The 16746-nt window shown below is 32.1% G+C and overlaps 3 protein-coding genes across 4 annotated transcripts in view; 2 read left to right on the forward strand and 1 right to left on the reverse strand.

Annotated features, from left to right (window-relative positions):
- Nucleotides 1-6620, forward strand: part of LOC132705127 (protein Wnt-1-like) — a 94301-nt gene extending 87681 nt beyond the window's left edge. The window contains exons 4-8 of one of the 2 annotated variants that reach the window (XM_060675563.1): nucleotides 1436-1553; nucleotides 2434-2584; nucleotides 3668-3789; nucleotides 4665-4805; nucleotides 4914-6620. In XM_060675563.1, coding sequence (XP_060531546.1) covers nucleotides 1436-1553; nucleotides 2434-2584; nucleotides 3668-3789; nucleotides 4665-4805; nucleotides 4914-5115 — 734 coding nt within the window. In that variant the 3' untranslated portion in view covers nucleotides 5116-6620. Of the gene's footprint in view, nucleotides 1-1435; nucleotides 1554-2433; nucleotides 2585-3667; nucleotides 3790-4664; nucleotides 4806-4899 lie in introns of both variants that reach the window. The other variant, XM_060675569.1, reaches the window with a different exon arrangement.
- Nucleotides 6621-8098: 1478 nt separating this feature from the next.
- Nucleotides 8099-10307, reverse strand: LOC132705520 (ATP synthase subunit b, mitochondrial). The gene is made up of 5 exons (XM_060676135.1): nucleotides 10154-10307; nucleotides 9920-10032; nucleotides 8785-9033; nucleotides 8564-8660; nucleotides 8099-8485 (listed from the first exon to the last, which is right to left on the reverse strand). Exons 1-5 carry the CDS (start codon nucleotides 10176-10178, stop codon nucleotides 8220-8222), a joined length of 750 nt encoding a protein of 249 aa, XP_060532118.1. The 5' UTR covers nucleotides 10179-10307; the 3' UTR covers nucleotides 8099-8219.
- A 452-nt stretch (nucleotides 10308-10759) lies between these two features.
- On the forward strand, nucleotides 10760-12728 carry LOC132705511 (nuclear pore glycoprotein p62). Its single transcript, XM_060676125.1, has 8 exons — nucleotides 10760-10990; nucleotides 11042-11236; nucleotides 11314-11424; nucleotides 11573-11705; nucleotides 11758-11933; nucleotides 12000-12174; nucleotides 12239-12350; nucleotides 12492-12728. Exons 1-8 carry the CDS (start codon nucleotides 10918-10920, stop codon nucleotides 12663-12665), a joined length of 1149 nt encoding a protein of 382 aa, XP_060532108.1. The 5' UTR covers nucleotides 10760-10917; the 3' UTR covers nucleotides 12666-12728.
- The last annotated feature ends 4018 nt before the right edge of the window (nucleotides 12729-16746 follow it).

Genomic DNA, 16746 nt, shown 5'->3' on the forward strand with positions numbered 1-16746 from the left:
TTGGTTGATTTGTATACTATCCAGCTAGTATAGAAACTATACAACATTTATCGCCAAAGTACCATAAGAAAAGTATACAAATTAACCAGGGTTTTTAGCTTGTTCATAAACTAACCACAAACCAATCAATATTCATAGCTATTTTCATACAAATTTTATTTTCCATCAAAATAACTAGACAATTGAATAGTTTGTATACTATTCAGCTGGTTTATAAACTAGCCAAGTTAACGCTTTATTCGTGACATATATATATATATATATATATATATATATATATATATATATATATATATATATATATATATATATATATATATATATATATATATATATATATATATGTATACAATGGTGTCCGAGTAGAAAAGTTTTGCAGATTAAGAAGTTTTTTTTTATCAATAACAAGATGAAAACTTTTAATCTTTGCAATTCGTTTTCCTGTTAGATCGCATTTTTATCGAATTTCCAATCGTATCTTTGAGCAGCTTAAAAAAATTGACAGTTTAATTCACGATAAAAAGATTTAAGATTTAATTTAATTGAATCTTTTCCTCTGAACAGAAATTACCAGCCCCCTCCATTTAAATACATTTAATTACTCCTTATAAATATACAGCCTCACACAAAAACCGTTCCCGACGGCAAACGGTATAACTGAAATTATAGTATGTGCGAATAGATCACTTTGGTGTGCATTTTCTGTAAAAGTTTTAACCTTCTCGGATCAATATAAGTTGACAAATAACCTTAAAATCTCATTTCAAATGGAAAAAATAATTTAAAAATCAATGATCAATATTGAACGTTTTATATATTATTTATTAATAATTGTGAGAAATTCAAATTTATACGTTAGATACTTTGGTCCTTCCTCAATCCAATGAAACCAAAGAGATTCACACAAGTTATACCGTTTGCCCTCGGGAACGGTTTTTGTGTGAGTCTGTAAATTTATAAGAAGTAATTAATTATATTTAAATGGATAGGACTGGTGGGAACTTTATGGCATCTGTGGATAGACCTCATTGACCTCCATCTTCGAATAAAATTTCAACCTTCTCGAAGCAAGGTTGATATCTTAAAAAATCAAAAATATAAATTTGTTGGAAAAATCTCGACTGAAATTTGGCACGAAGATAGATAGGAAATATAGATGGACATCAATGAAGTCTATCCGTAGATACTATAATGTCCACCATACCTACATTTTCGGTTAATATTTTCTATTTATTATTTTCATGTTTATCATGTTTTTCCTCAAAAATTTTAGATTTTTTTATTTTTTACATCATTTACGTTTTTACAAGAAGATTGAAATTTTAATCGAAGATGGAGGTCAATGAGATCTATTTGCAGATACCATAAAGTTCTACCCAGCCCTCTCCATATAAATATACGATATATTACTGGGGACGGTGCATTTTTTTTTCAGATAGTAGAGAAGCCGCGTATCTTAGTGCTATATCCGCAGCCTCCGTGGCATATGCGGTTGCGCGAGCATGTACGAGAGGCGATCTAAAAGATTACTGCACTTGCGACATCAAAATTAGGTAAAGTTGTGTAAATTTGTTAAGCACAATTTTTTGAAACTCTTTTGGTAGATGTAAAGCTGAGTCACATTGCAGTCAATTTTTCTTTTCATTTTAAAAACAAGCAAAACTAAGTGTAACTAAGTACACTGTGACCGTTTCCATGTACCAAATGTAAATGTGACATTAGAACTCAAAATTTTAAGTAAGACTTTTATTATTTGTTGTGGCTTTTAACCATCAAGTAATTAAAAGAACGTTACTGATTAGTAACTATTTTTCTATCGATTAAAACAATTATTTTTGGTATTTATAATATTTTCGAAAGCTCTGGCTTCGGTTATAATAATATGGGATAGCTGTTTTTAAGAATTTTTAAGCGGTCCATTTGACCCGTGGTATGACGCAAAGGGCTAAAAATGTACAAATAACCAGAATTTATAATTATTAGAAGAAAAAAAGAAAAAAAATTGGTAAATTTTTTATATAAGCCTCCTTGCTCCAGGACGCCCGCCTTGCCCCACCCTCCCCTACGTATTTTAGTCCCTTAAATAGAAGGAGTTTTTACTCCCAATACAAAACTTGAAAATCTTTCGGTATAAAGCGTACGAAGTAACATTAAAGGACATTAAATACAGCATGAGTTGATTTTGGAATTTTTCATAATTTGAGTAGATTTTGACCCCTTTACCCATTCATGAAGTTGTTTCAGTCCATCAATATAGCTTAAGAAAAAACAAAACAACAGCAACAAAACAAAAAACCGTCGCCACTTTTAATAATCAATATTAAAAACAAAGATGTGGACTCCAATTTAAAAAGCTTTAAAAAGATGTCTTTTTTTTTTCGACTAAGCTTAGCTAAGCTAAGCTTGATTACAATAAACATGCAATTTCTTTAGACAGAAACGCAAACAAAAGTGGAAGTGGGGTGGATGCTCAGACGACATTAGATACGGTGAACGATTTTCCAGAGAATTCTTTGATGTTATGGAAGATCCAAATACTGCTTTGGGACTGATGAACCTTCATAATTATGAGGCCGGAAGACGAGTAAGTTGATTAAAAAACAAAATTATATTAATTAGCATTACATATTACATTTTTATTTTCACATTTTGTTTTTCGGGAGTCTACTTGCATCCTTTACTGCAAAAATCAGCCAGCCCATAGCTGCAATATTTTTTTCAGTGAAAATTCTGTAAGTTATACAAAGCATTTTTCAAAGGAAAAAATTATGGAACAAATCTACTAGCGTCAGCTGAGTCAAACCTGATTGAGTTACGAAAGAGATGCGTTTTAATGGGACCTTACATTTATTTATTTTGTTTACATTTAAACTCATTTACTATGCTCTGACAATTATAAATATATAAGCTGCAGCAAGTAGAAACCCAATACACCTGCAGTTTTTCAATATTTAATATTTTATTGAATTTGCAGTGCGAATTTTATTGGCGGTATATTTATTTAATTTTCTTAAAATGTTGTCAGTACTTTTTAATAGCGAAGACATTTTTATAAGTGACCCTGTTATTTTTTCATATTGCTACTAGAGATATAGAGGCCCTGCCTATGCCGATAACAGAGGAATTTATGAAGCAACTATAACAAAAAATTTGAGAAAGTCGGGATTTAAAATCTAGTTTTTAACCAATGACCATGGTCGCTGATAGATCGTCTATAAGTTTGGACGCGGCATTTTTGCGGCAGTATTTTCTCAAAATATGCCTAATCTCGCTAATTGTTCTGCGAAAACAAGTTAAGTTACCGTAATAGGGCCACTATATTTTCTAATAGCCATATGGTTTTTTAATTCTTTAATTGTTTAACTGCATTCTTTTTGCATAATGATCTTAAAACTACGTATGCATTTTCTGCTAATGTACATTTGTGGTGGTTTGGTTTGAAACTTCCCTGCGTAAAAATTCTGGGTTTAACAGTTATTAAAATAACAATTCATAATTGTTCAGAAAAAAACTTTTTACCTGTGAAGCTGACCATAAATTTTGACATTCGTGTTCTCATTGTCTACTTTTGTTTTTCTCAATTAGTCGTATTAAAGTGGAAAACTTTATTAGCTCCCAAATAGTACTACGAGGTATGAATTTATTTTTTTAACTTTATTTCTTGAAGGGAGTCAGATCTCGTATGCAACGGACATGTAAATGTCATGGGGTCTCAGGTTCTTGCAGCATGCAGATTTGTTGGAGACGGCTTCCAGCCTTCAGGAACGTAGCAGAAGGGCTTTACCACAGGTATGCATACTTTTGGTTAGTTAGTTTAAAAAAAGTTTTTTACGTTGGAAACCCGACACAAACATGACAAAAATATGTTAATATATTTTCTTCAATTACAGCTCAAAAATCCATAACACATCGTAAAGACGGAAAGCATACATCTCGTAATTTATTATTTTGAAAAGAATTATATAAGAATATCAAAATCAGGGACAATGTTTAAATTGATGTTACCTTAAACTACTTAAACAATTTTCGAAAACTGTTATTATTTGAAGCAGTTTGTCGAAAATTTATAGCATATTTAAAGGTTATTACTTCTAACAAATAAAAAAACTCGCGACAAAGGGTTCAATAATTGATTAAGCTTCAATTTCATGAAAAAAATCAAAATAAACGTAAACCAAAAATCTTTTTCTTTTATTTTTCTTTATTAACATTTTTGTTAAAGGGGGGGGGGGGGACCGTTAAAGACAGATTAAAGTAAAACACTGAAATTTTTATTGTCATTTTCATTTTCCCACACGGACGTTAAACTTTTATTTGAAAAACAACATGGTTATTTATAAATCTCGTAGTTTTTTTACATATTTTGTTGAAACTTGGTATGTATAATTAACTCGTTAGGATCCAATTTTCATCTAAATATTGTAATTAAAAATGGCATATTAGCAAAAAAAACAGTATGCCCGTAAATTTTCTCGATTTTCGGTAGTAGAAAAACCACACGAAAAAATTAAAAACGGTACAATAGAAGTCGTAATATTTCCCCATAAACAATATGTCATTAACGGGTCATCTTTTCTACTCAATACTAAATACCCCAAGGAAAATGGAAAAACACGCTTATAACTTTATTGGTTGTTTTGCTATCAACTCTTTTTTATTGTTAGGTATGAGGGAGCATCCCATGTAAAATTTGTGGAAAGGAGAAGAAAAAAACTGAAAGCTATAAGCCCAGACCTGAAAAAGCCAAATAGAACGGATTTGGTGTATCTTGATGATTCTCCAGACTACTGTGAGAAAAATGAAGGGTGAGTAAAAAAAAATATTTAATTATATTATAAGAATTCTTTGTTAACGTTTAAACAAAATTAAAACGCAATTGAGTATATATTTATATTGTAGGATTTCCTTTTTAGGTTAAATATTCTGGGAACAAAAGGTCGAATATGTCACTTACAAAGTCAAGCTATAGATGGGTGTCCCCTACTTTGTTGTGGGAGAGGATATCAGACCAGAGTAAAGGATTCGGAAGAAAAATGCAACTGCCGGTTTAAATGGTGCTGCAGCGTGGAGTGTGAAACTTGTCGGTCCAGAAAGGAAGAACATATGTGTAACTAGAAATTTATCCTTGAAGAACACTTGCGCAATTAATGGGATACAAAAACAAAATCTGGGGACACAATGAACCATTTATACTGGTAATACTTAACTTGACTTTTAAAATGTGATATAGTTGTGTTAGTATGACAAAAATGCGATATGTCGCAGTAAAACCTCATTTATTGCTCTCTTCCGTATTTATTTAGATACTTATATCTACCTAGGTCTAGCTAGGGGATATTTCTCGGAACCCTATGCAATTTTTGAGTTTTGCATGTTAACTTTTCAAGCAATTTTACTTTTACATTTTATTTAAAACAGAGGTTTGTTTTACTATGAGAACTAAAATAATTTATGTGCTTTTTTGATATTTGTTCATGAGTTTGGTTAAGACTGCTTTCCAAATAGCGGATCTGATAAATTTAAATAATTCTCCGCAGCATAAGTAAATGTCTAATTATTTTGATGAAAAAAATTAATCTAGTTACAGCAAGATGTTCTCGGACATCAAGTATATATAGACGTACTTTTTGAAAATTATGTCCAAAGTACTTAGTAAATCTGTAACATAGAAATTTAACCATGTTAAATGCCTATATGTTTGCATGATAAGGCTTTTGTATTGGCATTATTTTATGACATGTGTACCTAGGTACTCATATGTTCATTGAAAAATCTTGACAAGAGGTTATTTGAATCCGAAACATTTTTTACACATATGTACTTATCAAATTATTTATTTATTATTATATTTTGTAATTTAGATATCTCATATGCTTCCAAACGTATTTAATTTTGACAGATGTGAATCTCACATGTAAAATTTTACTGCCTATGATGAAACCTATTTACCGAATATTTTTTAGAAAGGAGTCGTGACTACTAGCTTTATTACCACTTCGCAAATTATTTTTCAGTAGTCTGATTATAGCACACATCTAATGTTTAAAAGTACACAAAGTAAAGACTGACATATTTGGATCAACAGACTTTTTTTAATACTCCTTTTATCAGTAATACTGTATTAAGGGCGGGTATAACACTTAAATACTTTCGTATATGACACATACCCACTTAATTTTTGAACGGTACTGAATATTAAGACTCCTTTTCATTCTATGTTTAATGATGTAAATAATTATATTAAAATCATTGTGCTGTATATTTATTGTTCTAAGCACTGCATAGAAAACTAGAACTAAGTGTGTATTATGTATTGTCCGAATTTATTATAAAAAAATGTAAATATAATCTTTTAATATCAAAACTTTAATTAAAGACTAAAACGTAGATTAGATTTATTGTAAATAGATAATTATAATCACCTAATTATTGTAACTGTAGGTTTGAAAGTGGCCAAATTTATCAAACATTTACTTTTCTGATTAAAGTTAAATTTTGTACACTCTGTGTAACGTGCCATATAAAATTTGTGTGAGTTTGTGTAATTGTATGATATAAGTTTAGTACTTACTTTTACACTTGTATTTTAATTTATTAATTTAATTGTTGCAGTATTATCAACCACCTTATTTGTGTACAAAATGGTTTTATTTTTCACCCCATTAAATAAGCGCTTTAAAACAGGTTGCTTAAAAAATTCGTTGGCATATTTAATATTTCTTAATCAATTGGTACTGGCATTGACAGCTGATCAAAGCTTGTGCTGCCCTATATTCGTGTTTTATGATTTCTGCTTGCTAATATTCGGCATGCGTCCTCGGAACACTACAAAATTAAATTCAAAATCCAAGAAATTGGTGTACTTTGGATAAGCTTCCATTTCGGATTAGTGCCTTTATGGATTCATCCGAAAGTTCAACATTAAAGGCAAATTCAAACTCACAAATTGCTCTGTTGATGACTGTCACTCAAGAAATATCCTAATATTTTTTTATGTAAAAATTTGCCCTTGTACTAGGTCCAATTAAAATGAGTTTTTGTTTTTTACAAAACTTCGGGTTTCACATTAAATTTTAATATAAATTAATATTATATTACGATAAAAATGGATTTTATCGTAATATGTTGCTCTTGCGTCATTTTCCAAAAAATAATACTTTATTTTTGCTTATGCAAGTAGATTAAACTGGTCAAAGATAGATGTAAATATTGAAACTAAACGGCACGATTCTTTACGTTTAATAACGCCACAATCGGAGAATACATTCGCGACTACACACTGCAAATTTTCCAGAACATGAGATAGTACTTCGTATTTCAAGAAATATTCCACTATTATAAGAGATTGCGACCAATACTCTTAATTTGTAAAATTGAAATTAAGAGAGATTGCATTCCTATATGGGTATGTTCGCATAATATAATAATAAAAGATAAATTAATATATTAGGTTCTGGTAATGAGAAATGAGGGAAAAAAAGCAGAAAGCCAGATGACTTTTACCCTGTGAAATATTTTGTGGCTCTGCTTGTCGATCACTACATGTAGTTGCGAATGGCATGGTGGCATGACGTAGCCACTGCCAAATTTTACATAAATAAAAAATACAAGAGTAGCTATTCAAATTACTTTGATAGTGGCACCCATATAGCTACTAGCTACTGCCTATGCCGATAAAACAGAAACGTATGACGTCCATTCAACATGCGCATGTACAAGATTGAGAAAGTTGGGATGCGGAATTTTGCGGCAGTATTTCCTCAAAATATTCCTAGATTTCGTTAAATGTTCGCGGAAAACGAGTTAAGTGTATGAACATCGTTGTTTACAAAGAAAATGGCGCAAAGTGCGGGTAGAGGCATGCGCAGAAAATCATAAACTTCTCATTGCGCCTGCGGCGTATGAATTTTTACCGTCGTAGGGCCACTGTATTATCTAATAATTATATGGTGGCACCACATCCCCCTTAAAATCTTTTTAAAAACTTTGAAAGAGTACTACAGCGATTGGCCTTTTTCTGGAACCTCACTGTATGCGAGTATTCCATATACATAATTCAGTGCAGCTTTCTGAGTCTCCAAAATATTAAATCAGCAAATATTAAACAAAAAGAATTTAATGAATTTAATGCACATGCAATATTCATATCTGTATTATTGATGATTTGAAATTTAATTTACATACAAGATGTTACATCTAGAATTGCAAAGAAATATATTTTAGGCTTTGGCTAATGCAGCTAAATCTGAAATACACTTATTCAGGTTTTGTTTTTCTTGATCTGCAGTGATGGAGGCTTTCACTCGAGCAACAACATATTCAACAAGATTCTTTTGGCTTATTCTTTTCTCAGAATTATTTTTTTCAACTTGGTAATCCAGACGTTTCTTAACTTCGCTGTAAGCATCAATTAATCTTTGTCTGTAAGTAGCTTCCAATTGAAGACCAACATTCTCTCTCTTGGCTTCTATGAGAAGGTTCTGACCTTAAATTTAACTTAATATTAAATACATGTAAAGCTTGGAATTGAAATTTGGAAAATATTTCCAACTTGCCACCTTACCTTCCATGCTCCACTGTGCCTTTTGTTCGTTATCAATTCCACCTTGCAGAGCATCCTTCTCATCTATGCGGCTTTGGTTCCAATTCTTTTCATATGACTAAAACAAAAAGATAAAATTTATTTAAGATTTTTATATCGACACTAAGTAGTGGTTAAAAAATGTATTGACAAATATGAAAATTTAAAAATTGGATATCATCTATCTACAACATGTTACTTACATCAACTTCTTTATCTAAGTATTCAGCAACCTTGGGTCCAAACTTTTTGATGCCATAGATCCACATAACCAACAATCCTAATCCATTATAAAAATCATGATCCATAACATAAATTTCTTTGCTTACAAGGTAAGTTGACAGAGTAAAGACAAATGTATAGGGTCCAGTAACACCAGTTTTTTTGTAGAAAAATTGAAACCATTCGTCAGGAATGAACCCGCAACGAACTTTACCTGGTTCCTGTCTTACCTAAAATTACAACAGCATTGTCAGCCATAAAATTTCTGTTCATAAAAATGGTATCAAAAAATTTTTGCTTCCTGTTAGAAGTCATAATATCCATTGAATCTTTGTTGATATTCATCTTTTAAATTGAATTTTCTTTTTACCAAAACCATTGTTGGAATAGTAACTGCAACATCACAAGACTCAATTTCATTCATTTTCATTGTGGCTTCATTTAACACTAAAATAACAATCTCACTCCTACAATCCCAATCCCACCCTCATGTCCGATTTGCATGATGCAATTTATCGTGGACACCACAAAAGTCATATCAAATTAGAACTTGTTACTTTTGCAAAATGAATGAAATTCATTTTTCTAACAGCAAACGAGATGTAGTAGTTTTTTGTTGCCAACTGAAAATTTATGTTGATTGTATTTGGATAGATTTGAAATTGGAATAATTTTCAGAATTATGAAACAATAAGTTATTTTTTCCTAATTTTTTGAGCTTTATTTGGAAAAGATATTTTAGATAATCTGGATAGATAAATAACACAGACTAAAGTTATGACACTTTTCAATTAGTGTTAATTCATAACTTGCAAAGTTATTTTTTAAAGTTACAACACTACAAATTTGTTTTTGTTTGTGGAGAATTTCACCCTCTAAATACTCATGCCAAAAATTGCAGCAACTAGAAAAGGCAGCAAGCTACTCCATCAAATTGCAGCACCTGTTTGAAAAGTGAAAATCTTAGAGCACCTTTTTGCAAAGTGAAAATCAGGCTTTAATCTTATAGTTTATGTTACCAATGACAATCAAATGATTCAAAAAGTGTTCGGATCTAGCCTTAAAATGATATTTATTTACTTATAAGAATTATCAACAGTATTAATTTTTTCCTACCAGTCTAATATTTTCAGCTGGTTTGTTTTCATCTACCTTCGCTAATGTACTATTAGTAACTGAGGTTGATGTAGCTCTTGATGAAAACGCAAGGAGCGCTCTAGAGTTTTGGCCTAAAATAAGAAGGCTGTCAAAATTGGAGGTATTACATAAACGACCTATTACAAGTAAATCACACAAAAGAGTGGTCACAGCACTCTATAATTAATGGTTCATGCATGAAATGGAATGTACCTGATAAGATGGCCCTGGACAACATGTTCGCACTTTGGATTTAAAAAAAAATTAAACCTTAAGCCCTTCTTCCTGTCAGAACAGATCAGACTCGGAAATGATGTTTCATATCAGTCGATATTCGTCAGATTTGGTTAGTGTTATGTCTGTGATTGGTTAAGCTAATAGCACAGAAAAGAAACAAATTAAAGATCAATAATAAGATTAGACAATTCATTCCGAAACGATCTGATCGCGTTTTGTGCATATTAATGAATTTTTTGAAAAAGTATTTGTAAGTTCATTTCCTTATGATATTAGTACCTGGTACTTCTTTTCTCCTTTTGGGTTATTCCTTAACGTACCCAAAATCACCAGAGATTAATAGTAGTGCAATACGTTTCACAATTACTGTTGGGCAAAATTGCTAAGATCATTTGCCCATTGCCGACGAGGATTTTCACCTTTGGTCAGAGACAAACACATAAAAAGAAGAAAAATAACCAATATTTACTCAACTTTGCTCACCAAGCACTTCCGAAATACAACGGATTCTGCTAGGAGCCAACGGAGGTTAAACCGTCGCGTGCAATGCTCCACCACAGAATCTGACCAGAGACCAGAGATTAACAAAGGCAGAGATGAGGTAACAACAATCCCTTACCAATTTTTTGACAGTTTTGGTGGATATTTTCTTTTTGAAAGGTGAATTTTCAGTTGGTTTGCAGGTTTTTATAGGATTGGTCAAGTATTTATTTAAACAAAGACAAAACTTTTTAAATAAAATGTCTCTTTCCTTTGGAGCGCCTTCTAAAACAGCCTCCGGATTTACCCTTCCAACCACTGCCGCTTCTACAGGTAACGTTTTTATAATTATTATACTTGACCTGTGACTGAATTTTGTTATAGCTGTTGTCCGTACGCCCAGTTCTGCGACTTTCCAAATGAGTAGTGGCTCTGGAGACAATAAACTTTCAGCAGCGCTTGTTGGTGCCGCACCTATTTCAAGTTCAACCAGTGTATCTTTCGGAATAGGTCAACCAAAGGTCTCCGCTTCTACCTTCAATTTTACTGTTCCTGCAACTGCAACAGCAGGAGCAACAGGTAGAGGGCGATATAAAATATAAAATCATGACAAACATCAAAAGTGTTATTTATCTAACTTAAGTTATTTTTTTTAGCACCTACTTCTGCACCCGTATCAATACCATCATTTAACTTTGGGTCACCTGCAACATCATCTAGTTCCAGTTTTACACCAATTGTAGGAACAGCATCTACAACTACATCTGGTTAGTTAAATTTGTACAATTTCTCAATTTGCAAATGTTTTTTTATTTTTAATATTGCTTTAACAGTTCCTAAACTGGCGTTCTTCTCTGGTGTAGTTTTTGTTTTGGGTAATAGTATTAGCAATAGCATTTAATTGAGTTTGTACAGGATTTTCTTTGGGCTCAGTGGCCGCAACAACAACTACCACTAGTCAGCAACTCAAGGTCCCCATCACAGCTTCAATTTCCACCACATCTGGTGCGGCAACCTTACTAATAAATACTACCTCAAATCAGTCTCTGTGAGTTTTAAAATTGAATTAGCAAGAATCAACATTAGATTTTCTTTTTAAGTGCTAATACTCAAACAACCACCACCAAGTCAAGTATTCCGGCTATTGGATCTTTAACTTTTGCACAAGTTGAGGATTCCATCAACAAGTGGACAATTGATCTTGAAGAGCAAGGAAAATTTTTTGTAAACCAAGCTAAACAATTGAATGCATGGGATTCTCTTCTGATTTCAAATGGTAACTTTAATTTGCAGTCCATATTTGTTTTTTTTTTGTTGACACGTAATACTTCGTAATTTTAAGGAGAAAAAATATTAAATTTGAATAGTAGTATAGAGCGTGTAAAGCAACAACAGAACCAATTGGATCAAGAATTGGACTTTGTATTGGCACAACAAAAAGAGCTTGAAGAATTGTTAATTCCACTGGAAAAGGAATTACTTGATGTTCCTGTGACTGACTTTGATAGGAATCAGATGTATATATACGTATAATAATTAATTTACATTTTCATAAATATAGATCCAATAATTGTTTTTCAGGTATCAGTTTGCTGAAATTATTGACTCACAACTTAAACAAATTTCTGACGATCTTAAAGAAATTATTGAAAACATCAATGAATCTAATAAGGATGAGGAAATTACAAATCCTGTAAGTTCTTAGCTTAAGTATAGTATCATCAAGTTTTGGCATTTAGTATTTTAATGTCAGAGTAAATTTTATATTGTTAGGATAAGAAAATATTGTATTGCACGTTATTGTATTAAAATTAGGAAACTTCTTCCTTTTCAGATAACACAGATAAGTAAAATATTGAATTCTCATATGAATTCTCTGCAGTGGATAGATCAAAATACAGCACAGATAAGCAGCCTGCTTGAAGAAATTTCTAAAATTGAAGATTCTAACCGCAGAAATCTAAAGCTAAATAACTCCTTCAATAACTCTATTAATATTGGATTATAATTGTAACAGGTTTTTTATTATACTTTTATTTTGTGAAATATAGATGATTAATAAATAATTGTTCAATTTAATGTAGTATTTCCTGATTTGAATTTCACAGTTTTTATAAAAGGAATATCAAACAAAATGCCTGGAGAAGTTATTTGCCAACAGAGCATGGAGTGATGTAGAAATTTGAAAAAAAAATTGAAACATATTGGAAGATATCTTTTAGTCACTTTGCCTTAAGACCTAATTCTAAATCACCATGAGTACCACAGAATGGAGATCTGTATTAAGGGTATTGAATTTCGTGATGCGCGTTTTGAATGAACCTTATGAAAAATTTTTCTATTCATAAGTTCCTGTATTGTTGGCAGGACATCTGTATCCAGATTAGCTATCTGAGTATCTCTATCTCTGTATATCTATTAGCTATATGAATAATAATTGGATAATATAGTGGCCCTACTACGGTAAAAATTGATGCGCCGCAGCGGCATAGATATTTTCGTTGAGAAGGGAATCATTTTCTGCACATGTCTCTACATTTCACCATAGATATTATAGCGGTCGTACTACGGTAAATATTGATGCGCGACAGGTGGCTATATTTTCGTAGAGAGTGTATGGATGGATATCTTGCATTTACGTGGCCCCCCAATTGACTGAATTGCGACATTGCCGTAATTTTTTGGGAAATTGATTAATTTTTATAAGAACGCAACATCAGTCTCTGAAATCCGAACATAATTGTCAACGCTGAGCTAAGTATTGTCAGTTTGTGCCTTGTGCCATTGTTGTTTTCATTTTTGGTATCAATTGGTGATATTGATAAAGTTAAGGGGCTACTTTTTACTCACATTTTTAAAGAATCGACTCCATTTGATATGCATGAAAATATGGGCAATTTCCAACTTGTGAGTGTCTGCTCTTTCCTTGAGGATGTACTCCCTCATTATGCACCCACTTTTATTTTTAAATGCATAAACGGGAGCATCTACCCCGTCCACTGAGTATCTACTTTCGAAAATGCGAGGCTGCTTAGTGTTGTGTCAATCGTTTATTTTACGAGAACCGAATCAATCAATGACCGATTTCGAAAAGGACCGAATCTTTTCAATCAAGCTATAAAGCATAAGCGACAATAGTCACTGAATCCGAGTAGTCCGAACGACCGATTCAGATTCATTTGAATTATTGTGGTGTCTATATTTTCTGTTTTAGTTAGAATCATAGTTAGCTTTGTTCTGCTTTTTATTGCATCATGATTTTATCAAAATAGGTACTAAGTATTGGGTTGTGCGAGTAATACATTAATTTGTTTAAATTAAATGCCTGCGTGGAAATAGGTATTTCATTCAATATTCAATTCAACATGATAAGCAAATGTACCAATCGATACCGTCAACTTAATCCTATACAATTATTATAACATTTAATTCCTTTTGCGTGATCCGTTTCTGTCCTGCATTTCAATCTTAAACCATCCAAATGAACCGTATTCCGCTAGGCAAATTCGATGTGTGTTACTACGGTCGGTCGATCGGTCGCGGTCTCACTTCAGACCGATCAGGGAGGCAGCGCGAACGAAAAAGGTGATCGAATCGTTACGAACAAACGGAATTCGGTCGTTCGATCCTATGAAGTGATTGAATGAAAGTGACCGAATCAATAGCGATTGACTCTATCCTTAGTAGCAGACTCGGCTTCATAAGAATTAGTGATCTCCGTATGCGATGGCCGGTTTAGCAGAGTTCAGTGGATAAATAACCATTTTCTTGGTAATACTGAAGAATGTCGAGGCGGAGCTTTGAGTAATGAAGAAAGAATGAGTGTTTTTTTTACGTTACGTTGGTGTTCCAAGATTCCAAATTGGCGTAGCAGAAGATATTGCTGCCCATCAATCGACAGTTTCCCAAACTGTTACCAACCTATATCCTACAGAAATCAAATGTTTGGAGAGTAGTAACTTAAAAGTAAAATTGGATAATTCTTTCCCAGAAATTGAGAATTTTATTTTCAGTTTCCTCATTTTTATTCAAATCCAATATAGTTTTGTCAAGCTTTGCATTTTTCTTGTGAAGTTACAGTTCCTTAGCTAGCCCAAACACTTGCAGTTGTTCAAGTAAAACGCGACATTGAAGCTCTGTTAACGACAAATCTCTAGTTTCGTCTGTTTCCACAAATAACAATTTTCCTTTATTTTCGGATTTTCCTTACTCAACACCCCCTTAAATGTAGGAGCTTGCAGTATTTTTTGTTGGACAATCTGTCAAAACTGCACCTCAATTTCATATGTGTCAGTTTTACATACCGAAACGTAATATATCTAATTTTTTAGCTTTTAGAAAGTAATTAATATCTACTTGTAATTTTGAAAAATACTTGTATAAAGTATCATAAAAAAATATATGTGAAATGATAAGAAAATCACACAATTGTTATACCCCATACACAGTGTGTTCGAAATTGGTGAAGCATGTTTAGAAACGTAAAAAAAAGCTTTTTGAAACTCTAAAAATCCAACATGGCGCCCATATGAAAAAACTAAATGATGATGGTTCAAAAAAAAATACAAAACCTTTATTTAACCGTTTTTCTATCTCTAACAGTTTCCGAGATCGCAATGCATGTGTTACGCCGAATTTGCGTAATTGCCGATTTTATGTATTCAGCAATTTTTTGCCGAATTCATGAAATAGGCAGTAGCCTTGCACATTTCATGTCATGGGTAATTCTGTAATTTTATTTTGCCTATTTCAAGGAATAAGCAGAAGTTTTAGCAGAAGCTTAGCTTTTAGGGTTAGCAACCGTTTAAAACCGATATACTGAGTTACAAACATGTTCAATAAAGAACTTTTTGTCCCTTCCAGAAGATTGAGTCGTAAAAAAACTATTTAATAAAAGATGAAATTCTATGGATTTCAGAATTTTATTAAAAAAAAATAAATGTATTTTTTTCTATACAAAATTAATGATTAATACTGCTTCTTTTAGCATGACAACCTGAATTGCATAAATAGCTAGTTTTTACACATTTTCACCTTTTTTAATTGCACATTCTTGAACAACTGCAGTGTTTAAATCCTTATCCAAAACCAACTGAACCTTTAGGAACAAGCGTTCGAACATTTGTTTCATTATTAGGTACGTCGTTTAGTTTCAATTTTTTGAATTATGTTGACCGCAGAGAATTTCTTTCTAACCTGGTATCTACAATGTTGTACCGACATTAAATTTTCCTTCTTTTTCTGCCGAAACTGCCAATGAGATTAGCTAGGTCGTCTCTTCCTCTATCGAATTCACTAATACCTATTAAACATTGGAGAATATTTTATTAACTAAAAACTGGACAATTGCGAGTCGAACTCGCGCACGACAAGGGTCCGGTACCATGCACCAAAAAAAATCTCTTTTTTTTGGTACTCGCTTGCATCAATTTTCCTGTTTTTAGAATCTATTTTTTATAGCGGAAATTATCTGTGAAAATTTCAACTGTATAGCTATCACGGTTCAAGAGCAATTTGGAGTTAACAGAACAAACGTGCCCGCTGGCGCCAGTTTTTCTGTTTTTAGTTATTATTCTTATATATACATTATCCGTAATAAATTCAACTATTTGGCTATCACGGTTCATGAGATAGATCCTGGAGACAGACGGACAGACAGTCTTAGTAATAAGACTAATAGTTTATACCCTCTGGGTACGGAACCTTAAAAATTGATTGAGTCATTTATTATTTCCCTAGTAGCACATTATCTCCAGTTTTTTATTGGATAAATTAGTAATATTTTTAGCTTGTAAAATATTTGTATAAGCTACGTTTCTCAATTTAATAGCAGGATGCTCTTATTGACTGTTTATATCAATGCTTGGAGTAACCTTTGAAACAAGTACTGTTGAAATTGGTCCTTTATTCTTATTTTCCATAGAAATGGTAATGAGCTATAAAAAATCGCATTTTGTTTAGTTTGTAAATAGGACATATGACATCATATGATTTCCTACTTACTCAATTACTCAAAATAACGATATTTCTTTTGTTAATATCATTCATGTTGTTCACGTTTTCTATGGTGACTTCTGCTGGAAATTCAG

This window comes from Cylas formicarius, unplaced genomic scaffold (genome assembly GCF_029955315.1).
Source record: "Cylas formicarius isolate icCylForm1 unplaced genomic scaffold, icCylForm1.1 PGA_scaffold_10__41_contigs__length_53128322, whole genome shotgun sequence".
Lineage (NCBI taxonomy): Eukaryota > Metazoa > Arthropoda > Insecta > Coleoptera > Brentidae > Cylas > Cylas formicarius.